The sequence below is a fragment of the Abrus precatorius genome, unplaced genomic scaffold, assembly GCF_003935025.1.
Source record: "Abrus precatorius isolate BTA unplaced genomic scaffold, Abrus_2018 Scaffold2, whole genome shotgun sequence".
In the NCBI taxonomy this organism is placed as follows: domain Eukaryota; kingdom Viridiplantae; phylum Streptophyta; class Magnoliopsida; order Fabales; family Fabaceae; genus Abrus; species Abrus precatorius.
The window spans coordinates 3,135,565-3,148,817 of NW_020874362.1; the positions used below are offsets into that span (position 1 = coordinate 3,135,565).

Consider the following 13,253-nt stretch of genomic DNA (forward strand, 5'->3'; position numbering starts at 1 on the left):
ATCCGGTGTCGTTTTTCATATGAAGGACGTATTGGCCTTGATGATGGCGATGCTCTTATAGTTCTTATGACCTCGATTTTTTTAAATTTGAATCGTTTGCTTCTCATTCAATAATCTGTACGCGAACTTCGTTGAATTATCATAACGTTATCTCCAATTTCCATGCATTCTCATTAAACTATTAATTACCATGACCATAGCCAATAATAAATAATTATTTTTATTATTTTGTAATTATTGGTTTAGGTTACGGTGAGAGAGAGAGAGAGAGATAGGAAGAAGATGTCGTCTCCGAATTCACCTTGCGCGGCGTGCAAGTCTCTACGGAGGAAGTGCACGCGGGAGTGCGTGTTCGCGCCGTATTTTCCACCAGACAACCCGCAACGGTTCGAGTGCGTGCACCGAGTGTTCGGGGCGAGCAACGTTACAAAACTGCTGAAAGAACTAAGCGCCACGCAGCGAGACGACGCCGTTAAGTCTCTGGCGTACGAGGCAGAGGCGCGTATAAGGGACCCCGTGTACGGGTGCGTGGGCTTCATCTCAGTGCTACAACACCGTCTCCGTCAAATCCAAACGGATCTGTACAACGCCAAGAAGGAATTAGCCAGCTACATTAGCCCCCAGGCAATGCAAGTTCTCTTGGCCAATCCTGGAATGTTATCATCCTCTGGTGTTCTCATGCCGCATTTGCATCAATCTGTTTTCAACAATTTTGGGGATAACAACGTGCCGCAACCCGTTTTGGTTGGTCATGGCGGTGGCCAGTTAATGATTCGTGACTCTCAGCAACAGGAGTTTCTACAAGCTCAGCAGTTAGCTGCAGATAGAGAGCAACAGCATCAGCATCCGTATCAGCAACAGGTTTTGCTTCGGAACTATGAGCAGCAAGAAGAGTTTATGAAGTTTAATAATGGGTTGGAGCATGTGGGTGTGTTCGGGAACCAGATGGGCGGGACTGGAGGTGAGTTGTCTCCTTCTTTGGCTCTTGGAACCTTCGAGAATGTTGCTCCTTATCAGATGCAACAGCAGCAACAAGGGGAACACCATGTTCCTCATTCTCACCTCCATCCAATTGAGGCGCAGCTTCTTCTCTCACCGCAGCACCAACATACACAGCAATCACAGCTACACTCTGAAATAACTGAGGATACTAGGAGTATTGGTCCCTCTTGATTTCTCAATTTTGCAGCTATCATGCACTTACTTCAAACATATAATACAGGTATGCACTTCAACTTAGATTATAGGTTCATCATAATATTCAACGTTTAAGCATTCCTATAATCACGTTCTCTTGGTCTACAAAACACTTCAAATCTTACCTTTTTTGTGGAGAATACCGATAAGATATACAACATTATTAATAAAAGAAAATAACGAATATACCATTGTTTGCTTTGCTAGCTTAATGTTATGACTGAAACAGTCTATAGGGGAATGGTCTTTTTACAACGAGATTGATTAATTGATGGTCGTAGCAGGAGACATTGTTAGGTGTTTAACCGCAATTGAACTGTGCCACCTTAGCTATGGTATTAAATACAAGAAAGCGATAATTTAGTTCATACACATTTAATAATGAGTAGCAAAAGATAACTTATTTACCAAAAATAAAATAAAATAATGAAAGTAGCTCTTTATTTCAGAGAAAAGCTTGAGAATTTCTCCCGAGGTTGATTCATAACTATCACTTGAGTAATAAATGCCACTTTGGATTTTCCATCATATAATCTACTTATCTTATGTTCTGCTAATTAAAATGCAATGACGAGTATTAATCAATCGTAACCCTACTTAGGATCTAACTGTTAAAATATTGTGTTTGATTCTTATCAATCATCCTTTTGTTGACAAAATACAGTTAGAAATCATTCGCTTAAAACAGTAAGACATGCTCTAATATGAACATGACAAGTTTGACAACTTCCACATTCTTTTATAACCAAAGAAAAATGTTATGGTGACTTAGTAACAACCATTATGGTCACCAGGGGTTCCTTTTTATAAGACCAATGCTATGCAGTCAGATTAGTTCCTTTTTTTTAATATTATTAATTAGCGTCGATAAGATTGTCCTTCTTTACCTAATGAAATTATATGCTGTGTGAAAGAGAATTTGAGGAAACCGATATGCCAGCCAAAAGGTTGGGATGTAAAGTGCAAGATAAATCCATTGTGGGTTCAACAGATTTTGTCTGCTTCTGTGGCATCCATAAATCTTGACCTATACACACCCACTCCTTTTATGAGTTAATGAAATATCAGACAGTTACATGACACTTTAATCATGGTTTGCCATACATATTTATTCTTTCAAGTAAGTTTATGTTTTGTCTCATTGAAAAAAAGGCTTTGCTAGTACAAAGATGTTCGTGGATTTCAGATGTGTCCAATTTTCGGATGGATTCGAATAAAATTTTTTATTTCAATCAAATATATGTATAACTAAATTGTGTGTAAATAAAAAGAAAAAAGGAAAGAAAACTCAAAAAGTGTGCTGAGACAAACAATGTAGAATTAATTACACTTTTTTTTGGGTCAAGTACAGAGTTACTCTTAGTCATGTAATTGGTGAACACCATATTCTTTATTTTCCATTTATTTAAAAGATAAACAAACATGTATGAAATTGCTGTATCACTATGTGGGTAATATCAATAAGTAGTATTTCAGTATTTATTTAATTCCTTTATATTGATATTGTCACGTAATTGATGGCATTAGATGCAGGAGACATTTCTTAATACCTTTGTTTGGCTTTCTTCTGCAGATCTTCCGCAGTTTGCTGTCGAATGCAAATGGATATATAGATAGAGAGCCTGAGGAGTATACCATCCATGTGAGATTCACAAATCCTTCATTGTTCAGTTGTTTTTGACATCAAATAAGATTTTCAAGGTGCTTACATTTTAAAAAGTAAGATACCGACATATATTGGGAAATAGAAGTATATTGTATGTCTCAGCTAGTCTGCTTTTTGCTGAAACAAAATTGTAAATGAGAATTCAGATAGCTTTCAATTAAGGCGTTATTATGTTCATTTCCAGCTTCATCTTATTCATTCTATTATAATTTTTTTTTCCTGTACTTTTTAGAGGTTCGTTAAAGAAATAAAATTTAAATGCAGTATTTTAAGTATTGTTAAGATAATTTTTTAGATTTTGTTTAGATTGATGAAGATAATGGAATGGAAAGAAATAAAATGAAAAGGAAAGCATTTTTATTAATTTTTTAATGTTATATTCACATAAATGAAAGATAATGGCATAGAGAGAAATGAAAAAAAAAAAAAAAGTAATCTTAAGTTTCATTATTTAGATTTTAAAATTAAAGGCAATAGAAGATGATGGCCTTCTAAATCAATCGTTATCTCATTTCTCCTAAATTGGGGAGTATGGGATGGAGCGTATAATTACTTTCATGTGTAAATGTTGATATTACTGTATTATCCTTAGTAACAAAAGGCCTCTCTCTTGATTCTCCCACACAGCTTCCTTCTTCTGCTAGTCGCAATTTTGTTGGTCAGATTAGAGGTTGCTCAAGAACAGTCTCATCAAAATTAATGTTTTACTTAATAAATTTTGATAGAAAAAATTAAAATAATTTAATTATTTTATTTATAAAATATTTGAACAAAACATAATAATTTAAAGATTTCATATGGAAGAAAAGTAATAACAAAATTGCATTTAATCAATTTTAACTTAATAAATTAACTAAAATTTTAAAAATTAAAATCACATATAATTCACACTAAATGATGAAAAGTGTATATTCCAAAAAAATTTATATTAAATCATTAAAACAAATAATTTTTTTAAGACAACAAAATTTCAGAAATCTTGTTTTTCTACATTTAAGTAAGACAACAATAAATATTTTTATTTATTTTGTAAGGCATTTTAAAATATGAGTATAGAAAAAAAAAAATTATATACAACATATATATACTATCAATTTTTTAATGTTCAAATGATAAAACATATGATTGTTCAAACTTCTCAATCAATTAGACCTAGTTTGAATTAACTTTTACTGAGTACTCCTGTAATACAAAAAGTAAAGAAGTAAATATGAATTGTATAAATCATTAATTTTAAGTCATGAGAAAAAATTAGTTATGTTACTCCTTATTTTTTTTATAAATATTTTTTAAAAATTTATATAAAATAACTAAACCTTATAATTACGTGATCAATCTTATGGTTTTGTTGTTTGTACGATAAAAAAAACATAAACATGTAATGAGATGTTCTACAAAAAGATGATAAGATGTGATTTTTACGATTTTAATATTTTTCAAATTATTAGATTGAAACTAATGTGTTTTTTACCCGTACTAATAAATGGAACTAATTTCAGTATTTTTTTTGGAAATAACGTAGATGCGATATTGAGAATACAGATAATTAAACTTTTATTTTTCTTTACATTATTATAAAATTATTTTTCATGTGCATTAAATGAAATGTTTATATTAATGTTTCGGGGTAATAAAATTACATACTATACCGTGAAATATTTATGGTGGGGATGCATTGTTTTGAATTTTTTTTGTTAACTTTATTTCATTTAGTAAGTTTTTGAAAATATTTAATATTTTGTTAAATTATGTTATTTTAAAATTAAATGATCATTAATTACTTTTATTTTAATTTATGATATATATACGTGTGTCTCTGTGTGTGACAGTATAAATAAATGTTTACTATACGATTGCATAATTATAAATATCTAATCTTTAACATAAATGATTATAAAAATATTAAAGAATTAATTTATTAGATTTATTTTAAATAAAATATTCATTGAATGAATTAAGTTTCTAAAATTTACGTTTAGAGTAAATAAATATGCTCTTTTTTATATACTAATTGAAAATATTTAACGACGATATTTATTTTTATGGGTGTGAATAAGCTAACATAAAATTATTATAATTTAATTTATGATCTCGAATATTTAGGTTTAAATTTTTTCATTTATAATATTTTTAATTGCTCAAACATGTTTATCTTTTATTATCGTGCGTGTCCAGATAAAAATGTATATTTGTCATGAATAATTATTATTACTAGATTTTATAATCAAAGCCAGATACCGTATCGGGAAATGTTTTATAATTAAATTTACAAAATATTTATAAATTTTTAATTAATTAAATGCTTAATTTTTTTTCCATACATGTCAAATCAATATTTAATATTAGTGCTATCTTCTCATAACAGTACATAAATGAAAAGTTATAAAAAGAACATAATCGTATTTAACCTCACAACACTGAAAGTTCTATGCTAAACGTTGTGGCCTTGGTTTCACACCATTGTAAGCTCTCTCGCTCTCTCTTTGTTTTCATGTTTCATCGCAGTGCAAAGGTGTCGTATCTAAATTCACTGGTGCAAGTTTTCCCCAAAACAGGGGATAAAAAAGAAAGAAAAATTTCGTTTCAAATGAAATTAATGTTTTAAACTCTTTTTGAAAGTTAGTTTCACATCAAGAACGGTGCATCGCCGTTGAATAATCCTCCTCAATATCATTTTATCTCAATAGTTCCTCAATCTCCACGCCCGATCATGATTTTAACAAAGAATTTTTGTTATCGATCAATTATCGTTACGGGAGTCATTTGTATTTTACTCTGTTATTAATGCATTATATTTTGTAACATGTAATGATTTTGAATCCGTGAGCATTTGGCTAATTGAATGATTATTGGGAGTTATTGATTTAGGAGAAGATAAAGGAAGATGACAACGAGGAGTACACCCTGTGGAGCATGCAAGAGTTTGCGGCGAAAGTGCGTGGCAGAGTGCCTGTTCGCGCCGCACTTTCCGGTGGAAAACCGGCAACAGTTCGAGTGCATGCACCACGTGTTCGGATCGGGACACGTGGCAAGTATTCTGAAGCGTGTTCCGGAGGAGGCACGTGAGAACATAATCAAGACGCTCGTGTACCAGGCGGAGGCACGTGTGAGGGACCCCGTGCATGGTTGCATCGCTTTAATCACCGAGTTTGAAAACAAGCTCCATCAACTCCAAACGGATCTTGAAAAGGCGAAGAAGGAACTATCCTCCTACGTTAGCCCTCATGTTATGGAAGCGTTTTTGCTGAATCCTACAAGCATTCTCATGCCTCATTCGTATCCACCTGTTTTTACTTACAGTGGACACGAAATGGCACCTCCTTTTTTGATTCTTGACCCTCAGCGGCAAGACCAAGAGATGAAGTTCAATGCTGTGTATAAGGTGGTGGGTGTGGGTGGTTCTGTTGACACTTCTCAGATGCAGCAGCAACAAGGGGAACATCGTGTTCCTCATGCTACCCACAATGACAGTGGGGCACAACAACAACTACTGGATCAGTCAAACTCAAAACCATAGTCTTAACGTGAGGATAGGATGTGCCTTGCTCTTTTAGCTTTAATTTATGGATTTTGCATTCACAGTATGTCAAACAAATTTTAAACAATATGGTTTATTCTATCGCTGCATCTCCCATGGAATTTGGGTTTGTAATATATATATCTGAAATATATGCGTCTATTCCGTTTTGTTTTATGTACTAATGTGTTGGGTGGCGTATGCGATGCGTGACTTGAAAATTTTCAAAATAAAATCATCATGTATATATATATATCTAAATGAAAAACTCTAAGAATTCTAAGTATTATATATGGTTGAAAAAAATGCTAATAGTGTGCATGATCAAGTGATACATGTTTGAATTTTGTGAATAGAAAAAATCGATGTAAGGGAGCTAGTTCTATGCTCGAAATGTATTCCCTCGTGTGCAAGATACTTATTAAAAAAATGCTAGTAATGTAAATGCTTAATGTTTTCCGGTTTGTGCGAATAACCTTTTTCCATGTTTAATATCTTGGAAATCAACTTCAAGAATTTTGTTCAATGACCCATATAATTTTACATCATATACGAGTCCTTAGTTTATTACATTAAATATGTTGTTGGATGAGTTTAACAAAAATTAATAAATTTGATTTAATTTCTAATAGTTTTAGAGATTAAAAATTATTTTTCACAATATTAAGGACTAAAATGGTAGATATTTATAATTTTATAAATTATATTATTTTTTATAATTTAGAGACAATATTTTTTTTTAACAATTTTAAGAATTTAAGGATATGTTTGGTTCTATTTTAGTTTTTAATTTTTAAAAATTATATTTTAAAATATTTTAAAAAATTTATTTTTAAGAAGAAAATGAAAATGAAAAAAATTATGTTAACAAACAAATTTATTTTTTTACATTTAAAAATAAAAAAATATTTTTTAAAACAGAAAATAAATAAACTCTAAATGACTGATTTTTTACATTAACTAATTTTAAGAATTAAACTAATAAGCAGAAAATTTTAATGACTATTACTCATGTATTAAATGCCATTTCATTTCTTTTGAGCTCTTCACGTACTATATTTATCTTTCAACTAATTGAACTAATTTGTCCTGCTTGAAATGCTCTCACAAGTCTCTTTCTAAGCCATTTACAATTATTCCTTTTCTTATTTGTGTAATTAATTAACATGAGTTTAATTTCTTTCTTTTATCCCTAATTATACCATTTTTTAGCTAGTATTCTCATTCTTTCATGTCATTTGTAGGCATGTTGAATATAATTGGATTTGCTGGCCCAAATCTAATCCACATCCAAAATTATATTATAAAATCCAGATAATTAAAATCAATTTAAAGAAGGTCCACTTTATTTTACTACTGAATGTATAGTCATATCTACTTTTGCAATCCAGTTACATGAATGTATCTTACTTTAGATTCATATCGTGCATGTCTGCAATTTCTACGTAAAACTTTCTTTGCATGCAGCTTCATCTTACCAGAATTACTTCCTCGAAATGATGACGTATAGGGAGACTTGTGAGTGATGCGCATAGTACTTTTTCTCTGATGTTTTGTTCTTGTATTTGTTCATCTAGTAATAGCTTAGCGTTTCTTAATAATGCTAACACTATTATAAAGGGGCACAATAGTCATAAAAAAGTAGGTGAATTTTGGAGTTCCATATACTGTGTTACCTATTTTATCTTTTTATCTTACCTGTTGGCTTAAGTTTTTGACTTTGAAACATAAACGAAGATTTTTCTATATATTTTGTTTTATTTTTGGTTTAAATTGGATTTAGTTAAAATTTTACATTAAAATTTCTTATTTATTATTCACATATTTCTTGTTCACTCGAAGTAATTGATATGGGTGAATTTTAACCTCCTTTATTTTACTTGAATAAGCAAAGTGGTATGCAAAGTAATACGTTTAAATAAGTAGTAGATGAATTATGATAATTGATATGATTTTATGGTAAATAAATTACTAAAATTTAAGATGAAGTTTCCTTCAACAGACCCATCCAACACCTTCCACCCACACACACCCTTCACTCTCTTCTGATACAAAGCAATACTTCTACAAAACTTCATCCAGTTCCTTAAGCACCCTCTCTTGCCCTTTCACCGCCAGCATGAACCTATAATTCAACACTTTCAACTCATTCTCCCCGTGCTTTTTTGAAACCTCATAAAGTAGCAATGAGACTCATCTAGTTTCATCACTAACTTGTTTTTCGCCAACGACCATCAAATTTGATTGTCAATGCGCACCAAAATTGCTACCACCTTCTCCCCTTCCATGAGGGTCGCTATGGTGACGTTCCTAGAAGTAAGGTGGACGCTAGAATCCTTTTCTTTGAAGTGTATAATCGTTTTCGAGATAATGACAAGAACATGTTCCATTAGTTGTGTCGTGTTTGAGTCACAATAAGAAAAAATGCATTTAGTAACTCACAAAATCGGTGGCTAAAATATAAAATTTGATTGCGAATTTTTTTAGCCACCAATTATGTTAGGTGGCTAATATATTAGTCGCAAACATCTTTAGCGACCAAAAATGTATTTGGTTGCAGAAATTTAAATTTAACAATCAAAAAATTTTGGTCGCCATTTAGTCATCACCTACCTACCTGGTTGCTATTTCAGTCTATAATTGTGACCACCTATTTCTATTACTAATTGCAACCCCTTTTTCGTTTGTTAATTTAGTTGCTAAGTGGTTATATTCTGCTACAAGCATTTTGGTAGCTAAGTCGATTGCAGTTTTGCGTCTACCTTATTCAGTTGCAATTTTTATGGCTAAGATGCAACAAACATCTGTAGCAAAATCAGTCACTAATTCAGTGGTTAAATTTGGTGGTTAATTATAATGAATAATTTAATTTTTCTAAAATTTTTTTTTAACAAGACCTGTTTGTTTAACTAAACATGTTTATATAAGATGTGATATTTAGCAAAACTTGCTAATAGTCCAAAACTACAAACATGATAAAAAATACATTTAAAGAAGTAAAATAATTATAGAATCCATAACAATAAATATTTAACTCCATAACAAAGTATAGCTCAAAAAATATGAAGGGAATAATCATTGACATAACAAATAAAAATAAAGTCCTAAATCATAAAAGTAAATCAATGTTATAATGAGGAGAACCAACATCATCACCTAATATGAGAATTATCCACTTGAGTACTGGTTGAAATTCCCAAGTGTTTAACATGTTATAAAGAATGTCCTCAGTTGTCTTTGAATTGGTACTCTATGATTCAGACTACATAGTATCAATGTGTTTGTCATTCGTTGCTAATTTTGCATTAAAGTTAGCAATGATTTGCTGACAGTGAACACTGGAACTAATATTAGAATGCGTACAAGGAGAGGATAAGATTACAAACTCTTCATCTAATTGTCCTACCCCATACACATGACCTTTCTTGTTTCTTCCTTCAATAACTTTTAAAAAAATAGCATTGTCAACAGCTAAAGAATGGTCACCTAAGGCACCCTCTTCACCATTATCATCATCGTCATGTGCATGGGCTTTAGTTCAATGTTGAATAAACTGATCCTAAAAAATTAAATAACATATTACATGAAGGTCATCAACAACATGTACATCTTGATATAGATTTTCAATGTCAACTTGATCAAACAAATTATTACTTATTGCATTGCGTGCCTTAGTCTTAATGACAACTTAAAGAATACTAACTTTTTAATGGGTATGCCAATATACTCTAATTCAATAATATCAGTCAACATTCCATAAAAGTCATATTCTAATACATCGTGTGTTCCTCGTACACAAACACTATAATTAGAAGTTTTCATACTTTTGTGTGAAATTTATACCCATTTATGATGTAAATAGGCCAGGACTCAACCCTTCTTAATGGTCCCCATGCCAACAAAATCAATAGTTGTTCTTCAATTTGATTTTCTAGATTTTGAACCTATTTATCAAATATAAAATTAAACATAATAAAAAATTAGGTATAACATTACTTGAATATTATATTAAAAGAAAGAGGGATGTACATATCCTTTGAACCAACTAGGAAAATGAGAGGCAATTTTTTCGTCAATTTGAAAGTCTAAAATATCATGTTGAAGCTCTTGTAGGAGTTCAAAATAAATATTACAAATATTGGACAAAACATGTTAGGAATAAAAAAAAAATATTTAGCTAAAATTATCTAATTGAATGCAGTAAGACATTGATTAACTTACTCTAAATATAGCTCTACTTCTTCACAATTTTGTAGAACATATAAATGAGCAACTTTCAACTCATGTTCTTCGAAGTAATATTCATAGGATTTGCCACAACTGTGTGCTAGAAATTAAAAATAAAGATTAGAGGACTAGATGAACAACATTTGCCTTCAAAATTACATGTAATTATAGTCCTTCTTGAATCTATGTTTGATGAATAGTAAAATGAAGCAAAAGTAGATGTTTCTTCTACTAAATAGGCTTCACAAATAGAACCCTCTATTCTGTCCTTGTTCTTCACTTTTTCTTTCAAAGATTACAAGAACCTAAATGGATACATTATAATTGATTAAAAATATACTAATAAAGATAAAAAATAACTTTATATTTAGTTTGTTTAAAAATTTATACCTCTCGAATGGATACATCCAATGATATTGAACTGGACCACCAACTCGTGCTTCATAAGGCAAGTGAATTGGAAGATGCTCTATTGAATAAAAAAAAATGGCGAAAATATTTGTTCTAATAACACAAGGATAACACATTTCATATCTATTAACTTGTTTATGTATAATGTAGTGCAAGTCAATTCTTTGAAAAAGTGGCTAAGCTCAACAAGTGGTTTCCAAATAGTATTTGATAAACTATCAAATGCAATGAGAAGTAATCGCTATATGAATATATGACAATCATGACTTTTCATTTCATGCAACTTTGCTTCTTTCATATCAACACATCTATTTAAATTTGATGCATAACCATCTAAAAAATTAAGATGTTTAATCCACCGACATACACTTATTCTTTTTTACTTAATTAAAACATATTTAGCTTTTGGTTTCATAAATTTGCCACCTCCAAAATCTTTTAATTCAAGATCCTTCCTTTTGCATAACTTTGCTAAATCTAATCTTCCATTGACTATATCTTTTGTCTTACCCTTAATATCTATAACAGTGTCAAACATATTCATAAACACATTTCTCTCAGTATGCATGACATCAATGTTATGATGAAGGAGATGTGTTTTTCAATAAGAAAACTTTCAAAATATACGTTTTTTAGTCAAATTATGATGTTTACCGAACTCAGGTAGCTTCCTCCTTTAAGATTTCCATCTAAATGGCAAGTGTGAAATTCTCCCAAATATCTTCTCCACAAACAAGCAGGAAGAGTAGACATCTCAAGAGTAGACATCTCAACACAACGCCTTTTGAAAGTATTTTTATTCCTCTTATATGGATGATCATTTAAAAGAAATTGACGGTGACAATAAAAGAATGTGTCCTTATGGTTATGATTTAAATGACTTACTTTTGGGATTTGTTGGACTAGGAACGAGGATTGTAAGAAACATAAACTCTTTTTTTATGCACATCATAGGTGGAAGATTAATTGGCAATATGAGTAAGTTTTACCATATTGACCAAAAGGATTAAATTCATCTGCACATAACCTATTTCGAGGATCTTTAAAAAATTCGAGATGCGTAATATCAAAAATGCTTCCAAGCTTCTCCATCTGCTGGATGAATAATAAGGTCCCTATGATTCTTACGATGCCATCTCATGTGTGATAATATTTGAAGTCTTGGAGTAATTGAAAAGTACCACATTCTTTTAATAGAGATTTTTTTTTAATACCCCTTTTACAAGTTATTTTATATTGATCCTTGTGATAATATTTACAAGTTGTAACACTATCATCTTTATCGACATTACAAAATAACATGCATTCATCTTCACAACAATTAATCTTTATACAACCCAATCCCAAATTTGCTACTGATTTCTTTGCACGAGAAAGGGTAGGGTGGGTGCCACTAGCTAGACCTGCATTTTCTTATTCAAGTTTTATCTGATTATGCAAATAATAATAACAATGCAAATTCTCATAAATAGGGAACATAAATGCCTTGCTCAAAAATTAAATAAACATATATGACAAGTACCTCATATGGCCAGGTTGACCTCGTAAAACCTTTTCAAATGATGAATGTCCCACCCATGTGATATTTGATAAAGGCTTCATCAGCAAAAGCTAAACTGACACGCTAACTTTGCTTTGTAAGGGCTTGATCTTTGTGCAGGAAAGTGAAATTTATTTTTGTCTAGAATTGAGGCTTCTTAATTTATGCGCTCTAATGACGTAGTTCTTTTTTTTTTATGAGAGAAACTTTTTGTAACTTACCATATTTTTATATTTTTTAAAAAATATTATTTTTTCATTTAACAAATTATATATATATATATATATATATATCAATTTTTATTTTTTAAAATATTAATATTATATTTTATATTATAGTTAGTGATATTAAAAATATTATAAAAAGTTATTATTTTAAGAAAATATTTTTATTTTAATAATTAATATGTTGTTATATTAAATATAATGAATTAAAAATAAAATTATTAATGTTAAAGAAAAAATTCTGAAAAATTATTATTCAAATTAAGAGATACTATCGTTTATAATATCATATATTAAATTTAAAAATGAAATATAGATTAATATGAATTAAATTCACAATGATATGAATTTTTTACGGTCATCATAGAATATTTGATAGTATGTTTGGAAAATACTTTTAAAATTAAATAAAATTTATAAATAAAAAATAAAAAATATTTTAAATATTTAAATTTATTATTATATTAAAAT

General features: G+C 30.1%; 2 protein-coding genes across 2 annotated transcripts; both read left to right on the plus strand.

The window, feature by feature from the left end:
* The first annotated feature begins 282 nt into the window (after positions 1-282).
* Positions 283-1,173, plus strand: LOC113858214 (protein ASYMMETRIC LEAVES 2-like). Its single transcript, XM_027490739.1, has one exon. The coding sequence runs from the start codon at positions 283-285 to the stop codon at positions 1,171-1,173; it is 891 nt and encodes a 296-aa protein (XP_027346540.1).
* A 4,574-nt stretch (positions 1,174-5,747) lies between these two features.
* On the plus strand, positions 5,748-6,380 carry LOC113858216 (LOB domain-containing protein 25-like). Its single transcript, XM_027490743.1, has one exon. The coding sequence runs from the start codon at positions 5,748-5,750 to the stop codon at positions 6,378-6,380; it is 633 nt and encodes a 210-aa protein (XP_027346544.1).
* Positions 6,381-13,253: the final 6,873 nt, after the last annotated feature.

Excerpts from the sequence above, each read along its gene's own strand:
- LOC113858214 (XM_027490739.1), top strand. The coding sequence starts at position 283 with ATGTCGTCTCCGAATTCACCTTGCGCGGCGTGCAAGTCTCTACGGAGG.
- LOC113858216 (XM_027490743.1), top strand. The coding sequence starts at position 5,748 with ATGACAACGAGGAGTACACCCTGTGGAGCATGCAAGAGTTTGCGGCGA.